At 37.7% G+C, this 18,547-nt stretch overlaps 1 protein-coding gene across 1 annotated transcript in view; it reads right to left on the reverse strand.

Moving 5' to 3' along the window:
• Positions 1-15,674: 15,674 nt before the first annotated feature.
• The window catches only part of ZNF300 (zinc finger protein 300), a 52,426-nt gene continuing 49,553 nt past the window's right edge, over positions 15,675-18,547 (reverse strand). Inside the window, 1 exon segment of the mRNA XM_078066751.1 lies at positions 15,675-17,817. Within this exon segment, the coding sequence (XP_077922877.1) occupies positions 16,669-17,817 (1,149 nt within the window). The 3' untranslated portion in view covers positions 15,675-16,668.

An 18,547-nucleotide genomic window follows, 5' to 3' on the forward strand; every position in this document is an offset into this window, starting at 1 on the left:
ATTGTCAGGAGAGATTAGCATATCATTTGTCCAGGAGGAGAGATTGGGTGGGCAAGGAGTATAGTGGAGACTAGGGTTTCTATACAAAGTTACAGACTATCTACCTAGATGTGATAAAGAGTTTCAGGGTAAACTTCCAAACACTGTGATTCATGAGCCATGGATTGATTCACTGGTTCATGGAGTTTAGGGTACTTGGGGAAAACAGGCCTTCAGTACTTGTTCAGTTGCTGCCTTCCCATTTTAAGTGTGTCCGCGCCAAGCCTCTCCCTGGTGTTAAGGCTGACTTGGAGAGCAATGCTTAGCCTCTGAAAGCCTCTGATACAGATTCTGCTCGTGGAGCAGAATTCTACAGAACTGAACATACAAGTTTTGGAAAATGTGAGTTTCTGTGCCCCTTTACAGTAGAGGACTACTGTCTGAAATATCAATTGAGGACCATAGGCAGTAAACCATTCCTAAAGTTTACAAAAAAGAATCAGTAGAAATTATGTCTACTTTAAAAATGAGTAACATGGAAGCGATACAGAAATCAATCAACACAAAATGTCACTTTCCTCGTTAATGAGTGTCTGTTGCTTGCTTAGAATGAGGAGTATGAGAAATGAATCCATCCCACTTCTCATTTTTTCCCCTTTCAGCATCAACTCAATAGCAGGAAGAAAAACAAAGTGGAAGCTTTCAAAGCTAAGATTTTGCTATTCAACCCAGGCCTCCCCCAGGAATAATCTTTTTCTCTGAGGCCTTAGGTCCACAATTGCTGGGATATCAGTTCCTAGTCAGTCCTCAAAAAACATCGTCCTCTGAGAAAAGCCCATTGGATGTAAATCAGAATCTGGGACACTTCTAACCCTTCTCTGACCCTCCATGGGAATTAAACACTGATGAAGCTGGCCTATGTGTTGTGTGCATGGGGTGGCCTTCTGAGATGTAGCAGAAGTCATATAGGTTGTTTTGGAGGCAACATTTTGAGGCCTGACTTTGTACAAGTTGTAAACTTCCCTAATATTCATTCACTCATCCTTTGAGAGAGCATCTGACTTGGCAACCTCACAGAGATGTTGTGATAATCAGCTGGGACAATGTGCATGGTAGCACTTTGTAAATGACACTGCATTGTAATCTAGGTTAGCCTTCTTATTTTGTCATTGACCTTTTGACATTAAGTCCTAATTCCTGGGGCTCTCAGCATTGAATTTTGAAGTAGTCTTTTCCCAGTCGAACATTTTACAAAGCCTCCTATATGATCTCTTGTTTCTTCCTTCAATTGATAAGCTATTCTCCTAACTTGAGAGCTTACCTGAAAGGCACAAAAATGACACAAGACCAACTTTCTCTTTGGAAATGATGATTTGTTTCTTCCATTTTTCCATGTGTCCCTCTTCCTGGTTTGTCCCTTAAAATTCCAGGACCCCATAATAGCCCAGAGAGGGCATGAAAAGAGAATGGAATGCGACAGGAAGCCTTGGGTTGAGAGATAATAGGGGTATCATGAAGTCAGGAATTTTGAGAAAGGTGACCTTTGCCAGGTCTGCTAGGTCAGCCCATCCCCATTCTGCTCCTGGATACCTTTTTAACCTCTTGTCTCTTACAGGCACCTGCGCAAGCTCTCCTTTGAGGGTACCTTTCTAGAGAAGTTAGAACAAGATCCATGCTCCAAGGAGTATAATAGAGCAACCAAAGAAGCAGACATCCTGTGGGAAGAGGAGCTGGGGGGAAATGCTGTTTGACTCTCTATCACCTTTGGGATTCATTGAGTTGTCACTCACTCTGGCCTCCCATTTTCCACTGGATTGGACCACACTTTCTCTTCCATTGTTTCCACCATCAACACTGGGGGCCCTTCATCAGAGCTCCATTTAACATTGAATGGAACATTGTTCACACCATCTTCTTCCACACCACCTCTTCCCTTTTCCCTTCCTCCTCTAGAGAACACTCAGATATTGGGCCCTGTTTCCCAGCTAGACCCTCTTTGTCTTTAGACCTAACTCCTGACCTTGACTCCAGACTTATGAATACACCTTCCTTCTTCAGCCACCCATATTTCAAAGGCTGATCCCATAGCTGAGGCTACAAAAAGCCCCTTGGAGGAAACCCTCAAGCAGATCAAGGAGAGGAAAGATTCAGTCCCTGGCCTGAATAGCTCCTTTCCTGCATGATTACCTGTGCATAAAGAAGGCCAGATGGATATTACTCAGCCATCAGAAAGGATGAATACCCTACTTTTACATCAACATGGATGGGACTGGAGGAGATTGTGCTAAGTGAAATAAGTCAAGCAGAGAAAGTCAATTATCATATGGTTTCACTTATTTGTGGAACATAAGGAATAGCATGGAGGACATTAGGAGAAGGAAGGGAAAAATGGGGGGGGGGAATTGGAGGGAGAGATGAACCATGAGAGACTATGGACTCTGAGACACAAACAGGGTTTTAGAGGGGAAGGGGGAGGGGGGATTGGTTAGCCCGGTGATGGGTATTAAGGAGGGCATGTACTGCATGGAGCACTGGGTGTTATACGAAAACAATGGATCGTGGATCACCACATCAAAAACCAATGATGTATTGTATGGTGACTAACATAACATAATAATAATAAAAAAAGGCCAGATGGCCATGTGGTTATCTTCCTAAAATTTTGCTCATAGGCTCATGGGCTCAGGCTGAGGAAGAGAGGAAACAGGACAAGAATCTTTCACCAACTTAAGACAAAAGACCCTGAGAATGCTAGGATACCTTTGGCTTGAGAAGATCAAATAGGGAATGTAGGATTAGAGACCATCCACCCCAGGGAGGCCATCCTCTGCTCAGGGCATCCTGTTAGAGACTCCTAAGAACAAGTCATCCTACTACCCACCATAGGATCCACCAAAGAGTACTCAGAAAACAGGAATAAGTGTGTGTTCCAGTGGCTTCATCCACTGGACAGAAGAGACAAAAAGACCCATGGCACAAAACCAAAACACTGTCAGCTTCTATGCAGAGTCCAGATCTACTAGAAATCAGAGCTGCTTCTCTGGGTAAAGAGGACACTGAAACTCAGAACAAGTCAATCATTGGCCAGATCTTAAGGGGAGGGGGGAACGGAATCATGTGAAGAATTAATGCAAGGAAAGGAAGTCCACCTAAGGTGGAACTTAAGACCCAGGTTTAGTTCAAAAATATATTTTCATTTTTCCCTTCCTTCTCCTAATGTCCTCCATGCTATTCCTTATGTTCCACAAATAAGTGAAACCATATGATAATTCACTTTCTCTACTTGACTTATTTTACTTAGCATAATCTCCTCCAGTCCCATCCATGTTGGTGTAGAAGTTGGGTATTCATCCTTTCTGATGGCTGAGTAATATTCCATTGTATAGATGGACCACATCTTCTTTATCTATTCATCTGTTGAAGGGCATCTCGGCTCTTTCCACAGTTTGGTTATTGCGGATATTGCTGCTATGAACATTGGGGTGCATATGGCCCTTCTTTTCACTACATCTGTGTCTTTGGGATAAATACCCAGGAGTGCAATTGCTGGGTCATAGGGTAGCTCTATTTTTAATTTTTTGAGGCAACTCCACACTGTTTTCCAAAGTGGCTGTACCAACTTGCATTCCCACCAACAGTGTAAGAGGGTTCCCCTTTCTCCACAACCTCTCCAACATTTGTTGTTTCTTGCCTTGTCAATTTTTGCCATTCTAACTGGTATAATGTGGTATCTCAATGTGGTTTTGATTTGAATTTCCCTGATGGCTAATGATGATGAACATTTTTTCATGTGTCTGTTAGCCATTTGTATGTCTTCTTTGGAGAAGTGTCTGTTCATGTCTTCTGCCCATTTTTTGACTTGATTATTTGTTTTTTGGGTGTTGAGTTTGAGAAGTTCTTTATAGATCTTGGATACCAGCCCTTTATCTGTAGTGTCATTTGCAAATATCTTCTCCCATTCTGTGGGTTGCCTCTTTGTTTTGTTGACTGTTTCCTTTGCTGTGCAGAAGCTTTTTATCTTGATGAAGTCCCAAAAGTTCAATTCTGCTTTTGTTTCACTAGCCTTTGGAGATGTATCTTGAAAGAAGTTGCTGTGGGCGATGTCAAAGAGGTTACTTCCTATGTTCTCCTCTAGGATTTTGATGGATTCCTGTCTCACATTGAGGTCTTTCATCCATTTTGAGTTTATCTTTGGGTATGGTGTTAGAGAATGGTCGAGTTTCATTCTTCTGCATGTGGCTGTCCAATTTTCCCAGCACCATTCATTGAAGAGACTGTCTTTTTTCCATTGCATATTTTTTCCTGCTTTGTCGAAGATTATTTGACCATAGAGTTGAGGGTCCATATCTGGGCTCTCTATTCTGTTCCATTGGTCTATATGAAATTGGAGGGAGAGATGAACCATGAGAGACTATGGACTCTGAGAAACAAACTGAGGGTTTTAGAGGGGAGGGGAGTGGGGGGATGGGTTAGCCCTGTGATGGGTATTAAAGAGGGCACGTACTGCATGGAGCACTGGGTGTTATATGAAAACAATGAATCGTGGATCACTACATCAAAAACTAATGATGTATTGTATGGTGACTAACATAACATAATAAAATAAAATTTTTAAAAATATATATATATTTTTTCAGTGATTACAATGCTCCCTACATCCCTGAGAAAATGAAAGTGCTGAGGACCACTTCTTGACACCTTCAAGTAGATTTGTGAATTGTACCCAGAGAAACCACATTCATTTTCAACCTGCTCAGCCTGGGAGGTAGATTCTCCTCCATGTCAAACCCATCATCAGATTCCCTTTCCTCAAAGGCCTGGTTGAAGATAGGAGCACTCTTCCTAGACGTCAGGCGGTGATCACAGACGGCTTCCAGCATAAAACCACTTGTGTGGAGAACAAGGGTTTCTTGTCCTCCTCATCGTCTTCCTCTTCCTCCACCCTGAACAGACACTTCTGCCCACTGGCCGTAGGTTTCAAGCTTGTGCGTCTCACTGTGGAGAGTGCTGGTCTAGTCCAGCCTACTTGGGAAGGTCTGAAATTCTCAAGATAGGACACAACCATAGCCTTTTTTTTGGCTTGTTTTGTAATCATATATGATGAAGAAACCTCTGCTACAAACCAATGGAAAGGAGACTGTAAGTTTACATACAAAAGTGGAAATGCTAAAAAGGAGGAATTATGGAATTATCCAACAAATACAGATATTAAAGCAGGTTTTCCAAATAATATCATTGATTTATAACTATAATTAATAATATGAAGATCCTTTCCAAGAAACCAGAACCTCAGAACATTATCAACTACTATTTAAAAATATAATATAGGTTTCACCTTCATAGTCTGTTCTCTTACTGAAATACTTTTCATTTCTAAAGCTACATTTTTTTAAACTCTACAATGCGATTTTTTTGTTGTCTTGTTCATTTCATTGTGGTATAAGCAACACAGTGATGTGCAAAAAATTTAAGGGTGTTGTTTGATGAGTTTTAAGAAATGCATACCCACATTAGAATACAGAATATTTTCATCAAATGAAAATTTTCCTTCATGTCCCTTCCCAGTTAATCCACTCACTGAGGTAACCCCTGCTGTCACTTTTTTTTTTTTTTTAAATTTCAGTAGGGTTAACATACAGTGTTATATTAGTTTCAGATGTACAATTCTGATTTCTTATACAATAGATTAACTTAGCCTATTTCAGGACCTCATATAAATGGGGTCATATATATCTCACTAACTTTAAACTAGTACCATGCTATCTTCATACTATAACTTTGTAACTTTACAGAAAGTATTGAAATTGTGTAGTAAGCTCTCCAAATTTATATTTCCTTCTCAAGAATTTTTTGGCTATTTTAGGTTTTTCATATTTCCATACGAATTTTAGAATCAGCCCATCAAATTCTACAAAAACAAAAAAATTGCCTGCTAAGATTTTGATAGAGATTATATCAAATGTATAGACCAATTTAGGGAGAATTGATATTGAGTCTTCTGCCCAACCAACCAGATACCTTTTCCATTTATTTTGGTTCTTTTTCTTTCTCTCAGCAACGTTCTACAATGTTCAGTGTACAGATTTTACATATATTTTATTAGATTTATCCATATTTCATATTTTAATGCTATTATTAGTATTGTTTTTTAATTTCAGTTTCTGATTGTTGTTAGTATGTAGATGTACATTTGATTTTTGTATTTTGATCTTTCAAGGGAATTGTCCGTTTCATCTAAGTAATCAAGTTTCCTGGCATTAAGATGTTCATAATATTTTCTTATTATTATTTGGATGTCTGCAAAACCTGTAGTTATGTCATTTCTCTCTCTCTCTGTCTCTTTTTTTTTTTTACCACACAAAGACATTAGAATGAACTTTATTTTGAAAAAATTAGAAAGACATTGACCATTCTGGAGCAGTGACATGATCAAAACTGGGCTTTTATCTCCACAGCTATTCATTACTGAAGCTGGACCAAGACTGAGTGTCAAAGAATCACAGTAGATTAGGAAGCAGAGCCTGTGATTTGGAACTGAGGGCTTAATGCAGTGGACTCAGAGATGAGCCATTTCTCTCATTTCTGATTCTGATTGTCTCTCTCTTTTATTCTAATGAGACTGTGACTCACATCAATCTTCTCAAAAAGCCAGCTTTTGCTTTCCTTTACAGGTGATCCTTTAACAACATGGATTTGAACTGTGTGGGTCTACTTGTGTACATATTTTTTTCAATAAATTCAGCACAGCTCTATATTTTCTGTTCCTTATGATTTTCTTAATAATATTTTCTTTTCCCTAATTTACTTTATTGGAAGAATACAGTATATAATACATATAACATACAAAATATGTATTAAAAATATGTGTTAATCGACTATGTTATCAGTAAGGCTTTCAGTCAACAGTAGGCCATTAGTTGCTAAGTTTTTGGGGAGTCAAAAGTTATACGCAGATTTTCAATTGCATGGGGGATTGGCACCCCTGATAACCCCCACAATGTTTAAGGGTCAACTGTATTTTCTTTATTTTTTTTTATTTGATTTCTTCTCTGAATGATTATTCCCTTTCTTCTGTTTACCATGGGTTTCATTTTTTTCCTTTTTCTAGTTTCCTAACATGGAAAGTGAGTCATTGATTTATGGCCTTTCATCTTTTCCAATAAAGGTATTTAATGCCTTATATTTCCCTCTAAGTACTGGTTTAGAGGCATCCCACAAATTTAGATATGTTATATTTTCATTTTCATTCAGTTCATATTTTATTTCCCTTTTGATGTTTTTCTTCGACCAGTGGATTATTTTGAAGGATGTATTTAGTTTACAAATATTGGGGGATTGTCCAGATATTTTGTTACTGATTTCTAACTTAATGCTGTTGTGCTTAGAAAACACACTTGAGGGGCACCTGGGTGGCTCAGTCGTTAAGCATCTGCCTTCGGCTCAGGTCATGATCCCAGGACCCTGGGATCGAGCCCCGCATCGGGCTCCCTGCTCTGCGGGAAGCCTGCTTCTCCCTCTCCCACTCCCCCTGTTTGTGTTCCCTCTCTCACTGTGTCTCTCTCTGTCAAATAAATAAGAATCTTAAAAAAAAAAAAAAAAGAAAACACACTTGATCTTTTTTTTAAAGATTTTATTTATTTTTCCGACAGAGAGAGACACAGCGAGAGCAGGATCACAAGCAGGGGGAGAGGGAGAGGGAGAAGCAGGCTTCCCACTGAGCAGGGAGCCCAACGGGGGCTCGATCCCAGGACGCTGGGATCATGACCTGAGCCGAAGGCAGACGCTTAACGACTGAGCCACCCAGGCGCCCCCACACTTGATCTTTTAAATTTATTGAGACTTGTTTTATGACCCCTGAATATGACCTTCCTTGGTAAATGTTTTGCACGCACTTAAAAAGAATGTGTCCTGTCTTTGGGTGGAATGTTCTTTGGGTGGAATGTGTCCTGTCTTTGGGTGGAATGTTCTACAAATGCTAAATTGGTCAAGTTGGTTGGTGGTGATGATGTTCAAGTCTATCTACTATATCCTACCTGATTGCTTATGTCCTTATTCAATTAATTATTAAGAGAGAGGACTGAAATTTCCAACTACAATTGTGAATTTGTCTAGTTTTCCTACAGTTCTATCAGTTTTTGCTTCATACATTTTGAAGTTCAGCTACTGGGTGCATAAACTTTTAGTATTACATCCTCTTAATAAACTGACCCCTTTAGCATTATGAAGTGTTTTTCTTTATTCCTTGTAATTATTCTTAGTTCTGAAATATATTTTATTTAATATTAATATAGTTCCTTCAGTTTAATTTTTAATTTGTGTTAGCCCAGTATATCTGTTTTCATTCTTTTAACCTATTTGTGTCTTTATATTTAAAGTGTGTTTCTTGTAGGCAGCATAAAGTTGGGCTGTGCCTTTTTATCCAATATGACAACCTATTCTTTTAATTGGTGTTTAGATCATTTATGTTTAATGTGATCATTTATATTGTTAGGTTAAGCCTATCATCTCAATTTTGTTTTCTATTTGTCCTATCTATTCTTTGTTATCTTTTCCCTTTTTCTGCTTGCAGTTGGATTAATTGTATATTTGTTATGATTCCTTCTTATCCTGTTTTTGGATTATTAGCTACAACTGTTTTGTTATTTTAGTGGTTTATTTAGCATTTCTACTACATACTTTTAGTTTGTCCCAATCTACCTGCAAATAATATACCACTTCATGTATAGTATGAAAGCCTTACGATATATTCATTATCATGAAAAAAGATATACCATATGGTCCCTCCAATGAGTGGCTTGGCTTCACAGGTATAATTATGGATGGTGTGACCTTCTTCAAATAGCCATATCCAGGAGCTCACCAAGGATTTCCTTAGATAAGGAATCCCAAAACAATATGAGACATCAGATCAGGCTTCCTCTTGGTCACCCCAACAAAATCCAGAGCCAGTGTCTGCAGGTAATTTTTTGGAACCACCTGCAACAAAAAAAGTATCATATCAATCAGGACATACCTCCCAAGGGACTATATTTCTAGATGGTCCAGTCTTAGAAGCCCAAGTTTAGGGGGTTCACTGAATATGTAGCATCACTGGCCTCCCCAATGTTCTTTATGCACTTGTTCTCTTAGCTTATTTAAAAATCCAGCCCAATTTCCATGTTTTATGTGTTCCCAACCAACTCGTTGCCGGGATGTAGGATAAGTCCTTTTGAACACCCAAACTTAAGGATTAAGATAAAATTTTGAATTGTTTAAAATAGTGATGTAAAAAGTTTTTTTAGTGCAGATTTTTTTTTTTTTGTCAAAAATGAAGGTTGACTAAATAGAAGGCAACTATATAGAGGCATCACAAATCATGAGCTAGCTCAAAGAACAGTTTAGAAGGGAGAGCAAAGCAGGAGGGGCAGCATGACACTGGTTTTAAGTGTGGACTCTGAAATCAGAATACCTGGGCTTGAGTTACGATTTCTGATGAATTAAAACTAAGTAGCTCTTTTGTTTGTTGGATATTTTGATTTTCTTTTAGGTATAAAGGAAAGGAATTAAAAAGACTTTTTTGGTTTGTTTCGGTGATAGAAAAATGTGTGCCTCAAAACAGCTTCCCTGCTTTAAAATATTGATATCAGGGGCGCCTGGGTGGCTCAGTTGGTTAAGCGACTGCCTTCGGCTCAGGTCACGATCCTGGAGTCCCGGGATCGAGTCCCGCATCGGGCTCCCTGCTCAGCGGGGAGTCTGCTTCTCCCTCTGACCTCCCCCCTCTCATGTGCTCTCTCTCATTCTCTCTCTCAAATAAATAAATAAAATCTTTAAAAAAAAAAATATTGATATCAGTCTTTGTATGAAGATGCTGTCTTATTTAGTCTAGTGAAAAGATCCCAAGAGGGTGTGGTGACATGCATCGATGTGGCGAAGAGGTGAGTCATGATGGGTGTGCAGTCTATTATCCACAAAGTTACGAAACTCCTGATGGTGTGAAAGAGGTATAGTCCTTCAGGAAACTGGAGAAAATCCCAGGTAACCATCTCAAGAATTACCTGAGATCTCTCATAAACCCAGATTCGCACGAGTAAGTGCTGGACAGTAACTGAATGAATTCCCAGAGAATTCTGTGACCTTTCAGTCTTATCAACTCAGAAATACATTGTTTCCTTGTGGCAGGAAAGTATCAGAACCTCTTTAATCCATTTAAAGTATAAGTCATTAGAATGTAGAATCTTCAATTTGTATCACAACATGATGGACCACAGGAGTTCCTCATTAAGATGATTGAGTAGGTTCTTCTGGCACTACTGCAGATAAGGATTTACTTATTTATTTATTTATTTTTAAAGATTTTTATTTATTTATTTGACAGAGAGGGACACAGTGAGAGAGGGAACACAAGCACGGGGAGTGTGAGAGGGAGAAGCAGGCTCCTGGCTGAGCAGGGAGCCCGATGCGGGGCTCGATCCCAGGACCCTGGGATCATGACCTGAGCGGAAGGCAGACGCTTAAGGACTGAGCCACCCAGGCGCCCCATGCAGATAAGGATTTAAACATCAAGTCTTTCGCTGGCGCTAGGAAGATGAAATTCCTAGTTATAACTACACAATAGAAATGATGTTGACATTGGCTATGCCTGGTAGGTAAACATAATGACATAGAGCTGGCAATGAGAAAACAAAAATGACATATAGAATATGAAATTAAGCATCAACGTGGGGAAGTATGTCAATGATTCATCTGCAAAGATGACTTAAAAAGAGAATTTTGTGGGTAGTAAGAAGGGGGAATTTGAGTTTTCATAGACCATCTTATATGTGACTCTACTTCCTTAAATACCTATCCTGTTCACATTTTTAGCTTGTTAATGAAATTATTTTTAACTTGGTTGAATTTTTATAGCCATTGAAATGGAAAAATATTATAACTAAGGTATCAACATAAGAATAGATTTTGTTCATCTGTTATGTTTTTGTTCATTTATTGTTAAAGTAATATTAGTGTTGAAAATTTGAAATGTTTAAGCACATTGTAAGATAAAATAATTAAGTAATTCTGCTAATGTGTTTGGGAACCATTATTTTCAGTGTAAGATGAAAGAAGTACTAGTAAAATATCAGGGTTTTATGAAAAATATGAATAGATCAGTATAAGCTCATAACTTAAAACAGTATGTTGTGATTCCTTGCCATGTCCACTGATGTTGGTCAAGACTCAATGACACCCCATTGGGTAGGAGCACCTGAAGCAGCCAGACTGGGGTTTTCAAATACCATTGCCCACTAAGAGAAACCAGTGCTCTTTGGAGGAATGGCTGACTCCAAGTCTGGCAGAGGCAATATGCAGGATGAATCTGAAGTGTTATAACTGTGGCATTTTCTTAACAGTGTCTTTCAAGGAACATAACTTATCATTATAATGAACTCTAATTTATCAATTTTTAACTTAATGCTGTGTTTTTCTTGCCTGAAAAACCTTTGCATAACAAAACTCAGTTATCTTCTGTTTCCTTCCAGAACTTTATAGTTTTTACTTTTACATGTATGTCCATGACCTATTTCAAGTTGATTTTTATATATGGTGTGAACTGTGGATCAAAGTTCTTTTTATTTGTTTTTTTTTTTTTTTTTTGCATATGGATTTCCAATTGTTCCAGCATTATTTGTTGGAAAGACTACCTTTTGTCAACTGAGTTACCTTGACAACTTTGTTGAAAATCTGTTGTCCATATATGTATGGTTTGGTTTCTAGACTCTCTATCTTGTTCAATTGGTATTCTTATACCAATACCACAGCCTTGATTACTCTAACTTTATATGCCTTGAAATCAGGTAATATGATTCTTCCCCTTCTTTTTTTCACCAAAGGTATTTTGTTTATTCTAGGTCTTTTGCATTTCCATATAAATTTTTGAATCAGCTTGTCAATTTCTATAAAAATGCCTGTTGGAATTTTTTTGTGGGTGATTAGATTGAATATACACATCAATTTGGGGTAATTAATATCTTGACATTGAATCTTTCCATCCATAAACACTATGTATCTCTCCATTTATTTAGATATTTTGCAAGAGCCACTTTTAAAAAAGTTTTTTACTAATTCCAGTTAGTCAACAGACAGTGTAATATTAGTTTCAAGTGTACAATATAGTGATTCAACACTTCCATACATCACTTGGTGCTCATCACAAGTGCACTCCTTAATCCCCATCACTATTTCACCCATTTCTGCCCCCCTCCCCTTTGGATTTGTTTTTTCAGCTTGTTCTCTATAGTTAAGAGTCTGTTTCTTAGTTTGCCTCTCTCTTTTTTTTTTTTTTATCCTTTGCTCATTTCTTAAATTCCCCATAAAGGCCACTTATTAAGTCTATTAGGTTCTCTGTAGTTTTTGAGATCTTCTGTGTAGAAGACCATGTTGTCTGCAAATAGAGACAATTTTATTTCTTCCTTTCCCAAACCTATGCACTACCCCCACCCACCACCTTCCCTTTTTGTTTTCACTACTGCAGTAGCTAACTAAGATCACTAGCACAGTGTTCACTAGGAAGAGTAAAGCATACACCTTTGACTTTTTGAAGAAAAAAAAAAACAAAACTTGGGGGCAAGCATTTAGTCTTTCACCATTAAATATGATGACTAGATTTTTTTACAGATGCCTTATAACAATAGGAGGAAGCTGTCCTTTATTTCTGGTTTGCTTAGTTTTTATTCTAAATAGGTGTGGAATTTTTGTCAAATAATTTTCCTGCATCAATTGAAATGATCATATGTTTATTTTTTTAGGCTGCTGATATGATGAAGTACACCAATTGGCTTCATATATTGGACCAATCTTGCATTCTTGAATTCAACTCTACTTGGCCATGATGTACTTTCCTTTTAAAATATTGCTAAATTTGATGTGCAAATATTAAGGATGGCTATGGCCTATGTTCAGGAGAAATATTGGTCACCAACTGTTTTTTCTTATGTCTCTGTCTGGCTTTAGCATCATGGTCATAAAATATGTCAAAGATCCTTGCTCTTCTCTTTTCTGGAATAGATATTGTAAAATTGGCATTATCTTTTATTTAGTTGTATTCAAATCTTTTTAAGATCTTTTAATTATCTTTAGATTCTTAAGTGATGCTGTTTCCTTTCATTGCTTGTTGTAGATACTTATGCCTTCTTTTTCTTTGTATTGCCATGGGATTAATGATCTTTTTCATCAATAATGTTGTTTTGTTGTTCCTATTTTATGTTTTTTTTCCCCCTCTATTTTTCATCTTCTTTTTATCACTTTCTTTTTTACTTTCTTGGAGTGTATTTCACAATGTTTTTATTCTAACCTATTGAGTTGGATGCTTAGATATTTTCAGGCTTTCTTCTTGCCTGATCTATACTTGTTGTAATACTTTTCCTTCTATTACAGGTTTAGGTGGAACCGATTTTGTGAATAGTATGCAGTAATTTAAGTTTTCATTTTTTGTTTTACCTGTATGGATAACTGAGCCAGAAACATTTACTGAAGTACTACTTTTCTCCTGCTATTCTACATTGCCAACTTTGTCATAACTCAAGAATCTACAGGTAACTGTCTGTTTCTGAATTCTCTTACCATTGGTCTATTTGACTACCCATGTGCAATACCACATTGTCTTATTATTAGTTTCCGGGAAGTCTTTGGTAAATTCTCCAAGTTTGCTCTTCAAAAGTATCTTGGCTATTCTTGCCTTTTAACATCTCCATATGTGATTTTATAATTAAATTGTAAAATTTCCAAAAAAAGAAAGCTTACTGGGGTTTTGATATGAAATGCATTGAATATTGTGGGAAATTGATCTTTATTGAGGGATGCCAAAGGATATGAATAATCATATGTGCTACATCCAGTGCTATGGGCAACCATAGGAAGAGGTACTGTTAAAATTATGAAGAATAGATGATCAGAATAAGCCTGATACAGAATTAAGCGTAACAGGACATCAGAGCAAGCTCAGTTAACTACTGATAAAAATGGAGTATATGCCATTTACTAACAGTAGGATGATTCGTAACAACCGTAGCTTCAATGCCATATAATAGAGCTAAAAATCCTCACAGAAATTTGTAGCCAGTTGCTGGTTACCTGCATGCTATATGGTATTTTGTTGTTGTTCAATAAAATAAGCTAACTCTATATTTATGAATAGGCTTATTCCTTTGGATTTCAATTTCTTTCCTCATCTCCCCAATATATAAATCACTTTGGGGGAAAATAGGCATCTTTAATATTGAGTCTTTCAGCCAAAAAACTTGATAAATCCCTCAATTTATTTAAGCCTTGTTTAATTTATTCAGTAATGTTTTATAATTTTCTATATAGTGGTCCTACACTACATGATTAGATTTATTTCAGGTGGTCCTTATTTTTGATGCTAATGTAAATGGTATCTTTAAATTTTCACTCTGCTGCGGGGCACCTGGGTGGCTCAGTTGTTAAGCATCTGCCTTTGGCTCAGGTCATGATCCCAGGGTCCTGGGATCAAGCCCTGCATCTGGCTCCCTGCTCCATGGGAAGCCTGCTTCTTCCCCTCCCACTCCCCACTGCTTGTGTTCCCTCTCTCGCTGTGTCTCTGTCAAATAAATAAATAAAATCTTAAAAAAAAAAATTCACTCTGCTGCTCACAAGTAGAATTAGTTTATTTTTCAATATTGAAACTGTCTAAAGCAACTAAACTCCTTTATTTCTAATATTTAATCAGTCTATTTTTGCTTTTCTTATACACAATTGCATAATCTACAAACAATGTCCATATTACTTTTTCCTTTCTAATCCTTATGCCTATTTTCCTATTCTTGCTGCATTGCACTGATTAGCTCCTCTAATAAAAGGCTCAAAAAAGAAGTGGTGAAGTATTAAATTAGTAGGTGCTAAGTCTAAATTGGGATGCTTATAGAAGTCCATCATCAGATCAACAAGGTTGGCTGGAGGTTTGTGACCGTGGGAAACCAAATGGGAGGCCTGTAAAGTAGGAATTATGAATCTTTGTTATATCTACATTAGTTCCATAGCTGTCACTCTATAGAACTCACTCTTCACTAATTTGTGTGTTCACAAAATTATTTTATTTTATTTATTTATTTTTTGGTCCTTCTCATGCCTTCATAAGGATCAGTTGAGACATCTTCCATGAGAAAATGTCAGAGTAGCTCAACCCAAAATCTGTACTCCTAGGCCTTCTTTCCCAGGTCTGAATGGGCAATTTATATCTGATGTCAGTGTTCTCAGCTCACTGTTCATAATGAAGTCAAGAATTTATCCACACAAACTAGGAATTTCCCACATCCCTGTTGGGCGTGCCCTCTCCCCTGCAGAGGTTCTTACCCAGAGGGTCCCCATCTTTTCATAAGAGACAGTTCAGCCCTTCAGGAAGAGGATCAGGTGGGCAGGAAATGTGAAGGAATCAAGTGGGAACTATATGAAGAACTACGTGAACATAAGTATACAGACACCCTCATTCTTGCCAAGTATTGCCCTTCTGCGGGCACCACAAACAAGGGTGCTCATGGAGGAATAGGCAGAACCACAGGAAAGAGAGCAAGAGATATTTTAGAGATACCAAGTTCTCAAATCTGTGGCAGGCATAATTTCTCATCCCAAGAGTTTTGCTCTGCAAGTGTCCTTTGTTCCCAGGGAAAACAGTTGTGCGGAGGGCGGGAGTCAGAAAAGAACTGGAGAGACATTAGACAGGGTCTTTATGTGTAATCACCAGTTTATATAAATGTATGTAAAAAATAATAAAAGCATAATAAAATGTCACTTTAACATACCAAGAATCAAGGCTACCAGGGTCAAAGACAGTAAAATGAACAGGCATGGGAATGGGATATCAAAAGCAGAGTGTCTGGAATGCAAAGCAAGTTTAGATGTAGTTTTTACACATTAGTCTTAGCATCCAGTTGCGGGAGGATAAAGAGAAAGATAAAAAGAACTAATATAAACTGAAAATGTGCTCTACATTTTTTTAATGATAAAAGAAAATATTCAGATGGGTTAAGCAGGCTTGCTTGAAGTCACACAATCTGTGAGTGGCTGAGCCAGGATTAAAACACAAGACCATCTGGCTCAGTACCAAAGCATTTCCACAATACCAAACTCTCAGTGAGGAAGAATAAATGGGAGATCTGGTCAAGGTGCATTGATTTCAAGGTCCAGGATCCTTCCAGAGAGACAGGTCAACTTATATGCTTGAGATGGGAAAATGCATAAACATCACCTGTATTGAATCTGATCCACCTATCTTTCCATCTTTGTACAAGAATTTTACATGTATCTTTAGGGGTCATGCTAAGCCCCTCCTTATAATGTAGTTTCTAGGAGTTGATTTTCTTTCTTTTTCTTTTTACTCAAGCTTTCCTCATGTCCTTTATTGGGAATTACTGTATGGCCAAAATTATGTCAAGCTAATATTAGCAATTTCACAATGTCTGGTTATTGTTAATGTAGTATAATAAAGAATATGTAACTTGACAATATTCTATATACATAATTTGTTCTACTGACCATAACTTTAAAAGTTTTATACACCGTGTTGGAAATGTTCTTCATTTATGATTATTTTCCATCATCTTTGCTGAGCTAGGTATCACCACACTACAGACACGAATTCTCTTGTAAAATTTTATCTATAAAGATGTCCCATAAATATCAAATCAGTCAGGCTCCTAGTATTTATTAAGGCTTGAGCTAATACTCAGAAGGCTTTCTGTGTTCAGTTATGATTTTACCACTGTTATGAATTCTCTGGTGTACAGTGAGTTGTGACTTTTGAATGAATGCTTTCCCACATACAGCACACCGATAGGGTCTCTCCCCAGTATGAATTCTCTGATGTAAAACAAGGTCTGACTTCTGGGAAAAGGCCTTTCCACATTCAGCACATACGTAAGGTTTCTCTCCTGTATGAATGCGCTGATGCCCTGGGAGGTGGGACTTCTGAGAGAAGGCTTTCCCACATTCACTGCATATATAAGGTTTTTCTCCTGTATGAATTCTCTGATGTCCAATGAGATGTGATTTCTGACAGAAGGCTTTTCCGCATTCACTGCATTTATAGGGTTTCTCTCCAGTATGCGTTCTCTGATGTATGATGAGCTGTGACTTCCGGGAGAAGGTCTTCCCACATTCAGTACATTCATAAGGTTTCTCCCCAGTATGAATTAACTGATGTGTAATGAGTTCTGTCTTCCTGCTGAAGGCTTCCTCACATTGAGCACATTTGTACGGTTTCTCCCCAGTGTGAATTCTTTTATGTATAATGAGGTGGGACTTCTCACAGAAGGCTTTCCCACATTCAGTACATTCATATGGCTTCTCTCCAGTATGAGCTCTATGATGTATAATCAGCTGTGACTTCTGGGAGAAGGCCTTCCCACACTCTCTACATTCATAAGGTTTCTCTCCAGTGTGAATTCTCTGATGTATAATGAGGGGTGATTTCTGGGAGAAGGCTTTCCCACATTCACTGCACTCATATGGTTTTTCCCCAGTGTGAACTCTCTGATGTATAATGAGGGAAGATTTTTGAGAGAAGGCTTTTCCACATTCAGAACATTCATAAGGTTTCTCCCCAGTATGAGTTCTCTGATGTACGATGAGATGAAACTTCTCACTGAAGGCTTTCCCACATGCACCACAATCATATGGTTTCTTTCCAGTATGAATTCGTTGATGTACAATGAGCTGTGACTTCTTAGCAAAGGCTTTTCCACACGTAATACATACACAGGTTTTCTCCTTAGTTTCAACATTCTGATACTGAATAAGTGATTGTTTACTACTAAAAATGTTTCCACACTGATTATTATTACAGGGCATTACTCCATTGTGAATTTTCTCAAGATTAGAATCAGATGCACCATGGCTAGATGATTTTCCACATCCAAAACTCTCATCAGGGCTTTTTCTTGAATTGCTCTTATTACAACTACGTAGGTCAATATTATATTTCAAGTTCTTTTTAAATACATCATAGTTATGGGATCTTTGTTTTAAAGTATCTGGCTCTATGCAATTGTGAAATATTTTTCCCAACGCATTATATTTATGGCCTGACTCCACAGTCACTGTTTTGTTGTCAATGACTGTTACTTGCCTGAAAAGCTTGTCTTGGTTTTCCTGACATCTCTGTAGCTGGCCACCATCTTGACAGACTTTTAAGATGGAGTACAATGAACCATCCTTTGCGACTCCTTTCAGGATATTATTACGGAAGGAAACAGACCCCAAAATACATGATTTGGGGTTGTCAAGGTTACTTTTCCTGTCTAAAAGAAAGAAAGATAAAATAAAACAACTGTAAAGAACAATTAACAGAATGCAGAAGAACAGAACAAATGATTATTCAATGTAGTTGATGAACTCAGAACACAGGGATGGGGACAAGCCATCTCGTAGGCCAGTACAGCACAGAGTATGATCAGATGAATGGATGGAAAAGGATGTTAAAGAGAAAAATTCATGGAAAAAATGAGAACTGACGGAGACAGAAAAGTATCTGCATTATTATCACTCTGAATCTTGGATTATTCTTCTAGAATCTTTCCATTTTCCCTGCTTTCTGAAT

This window comes from Halichoerus grypus, chromosome 2, assembly GCF_964656455.1.
Source record: "Halichoerus grypus chromosome 2, mHalGry1.hap1.1, whole genome shotgun sequence".
NCBI classification, from domain to species: Eukaryota; Metazoa; Chordata; class Mammalia; order Carnivora; family Phocidae; genus Halichoerus; species Halichoerus grypus.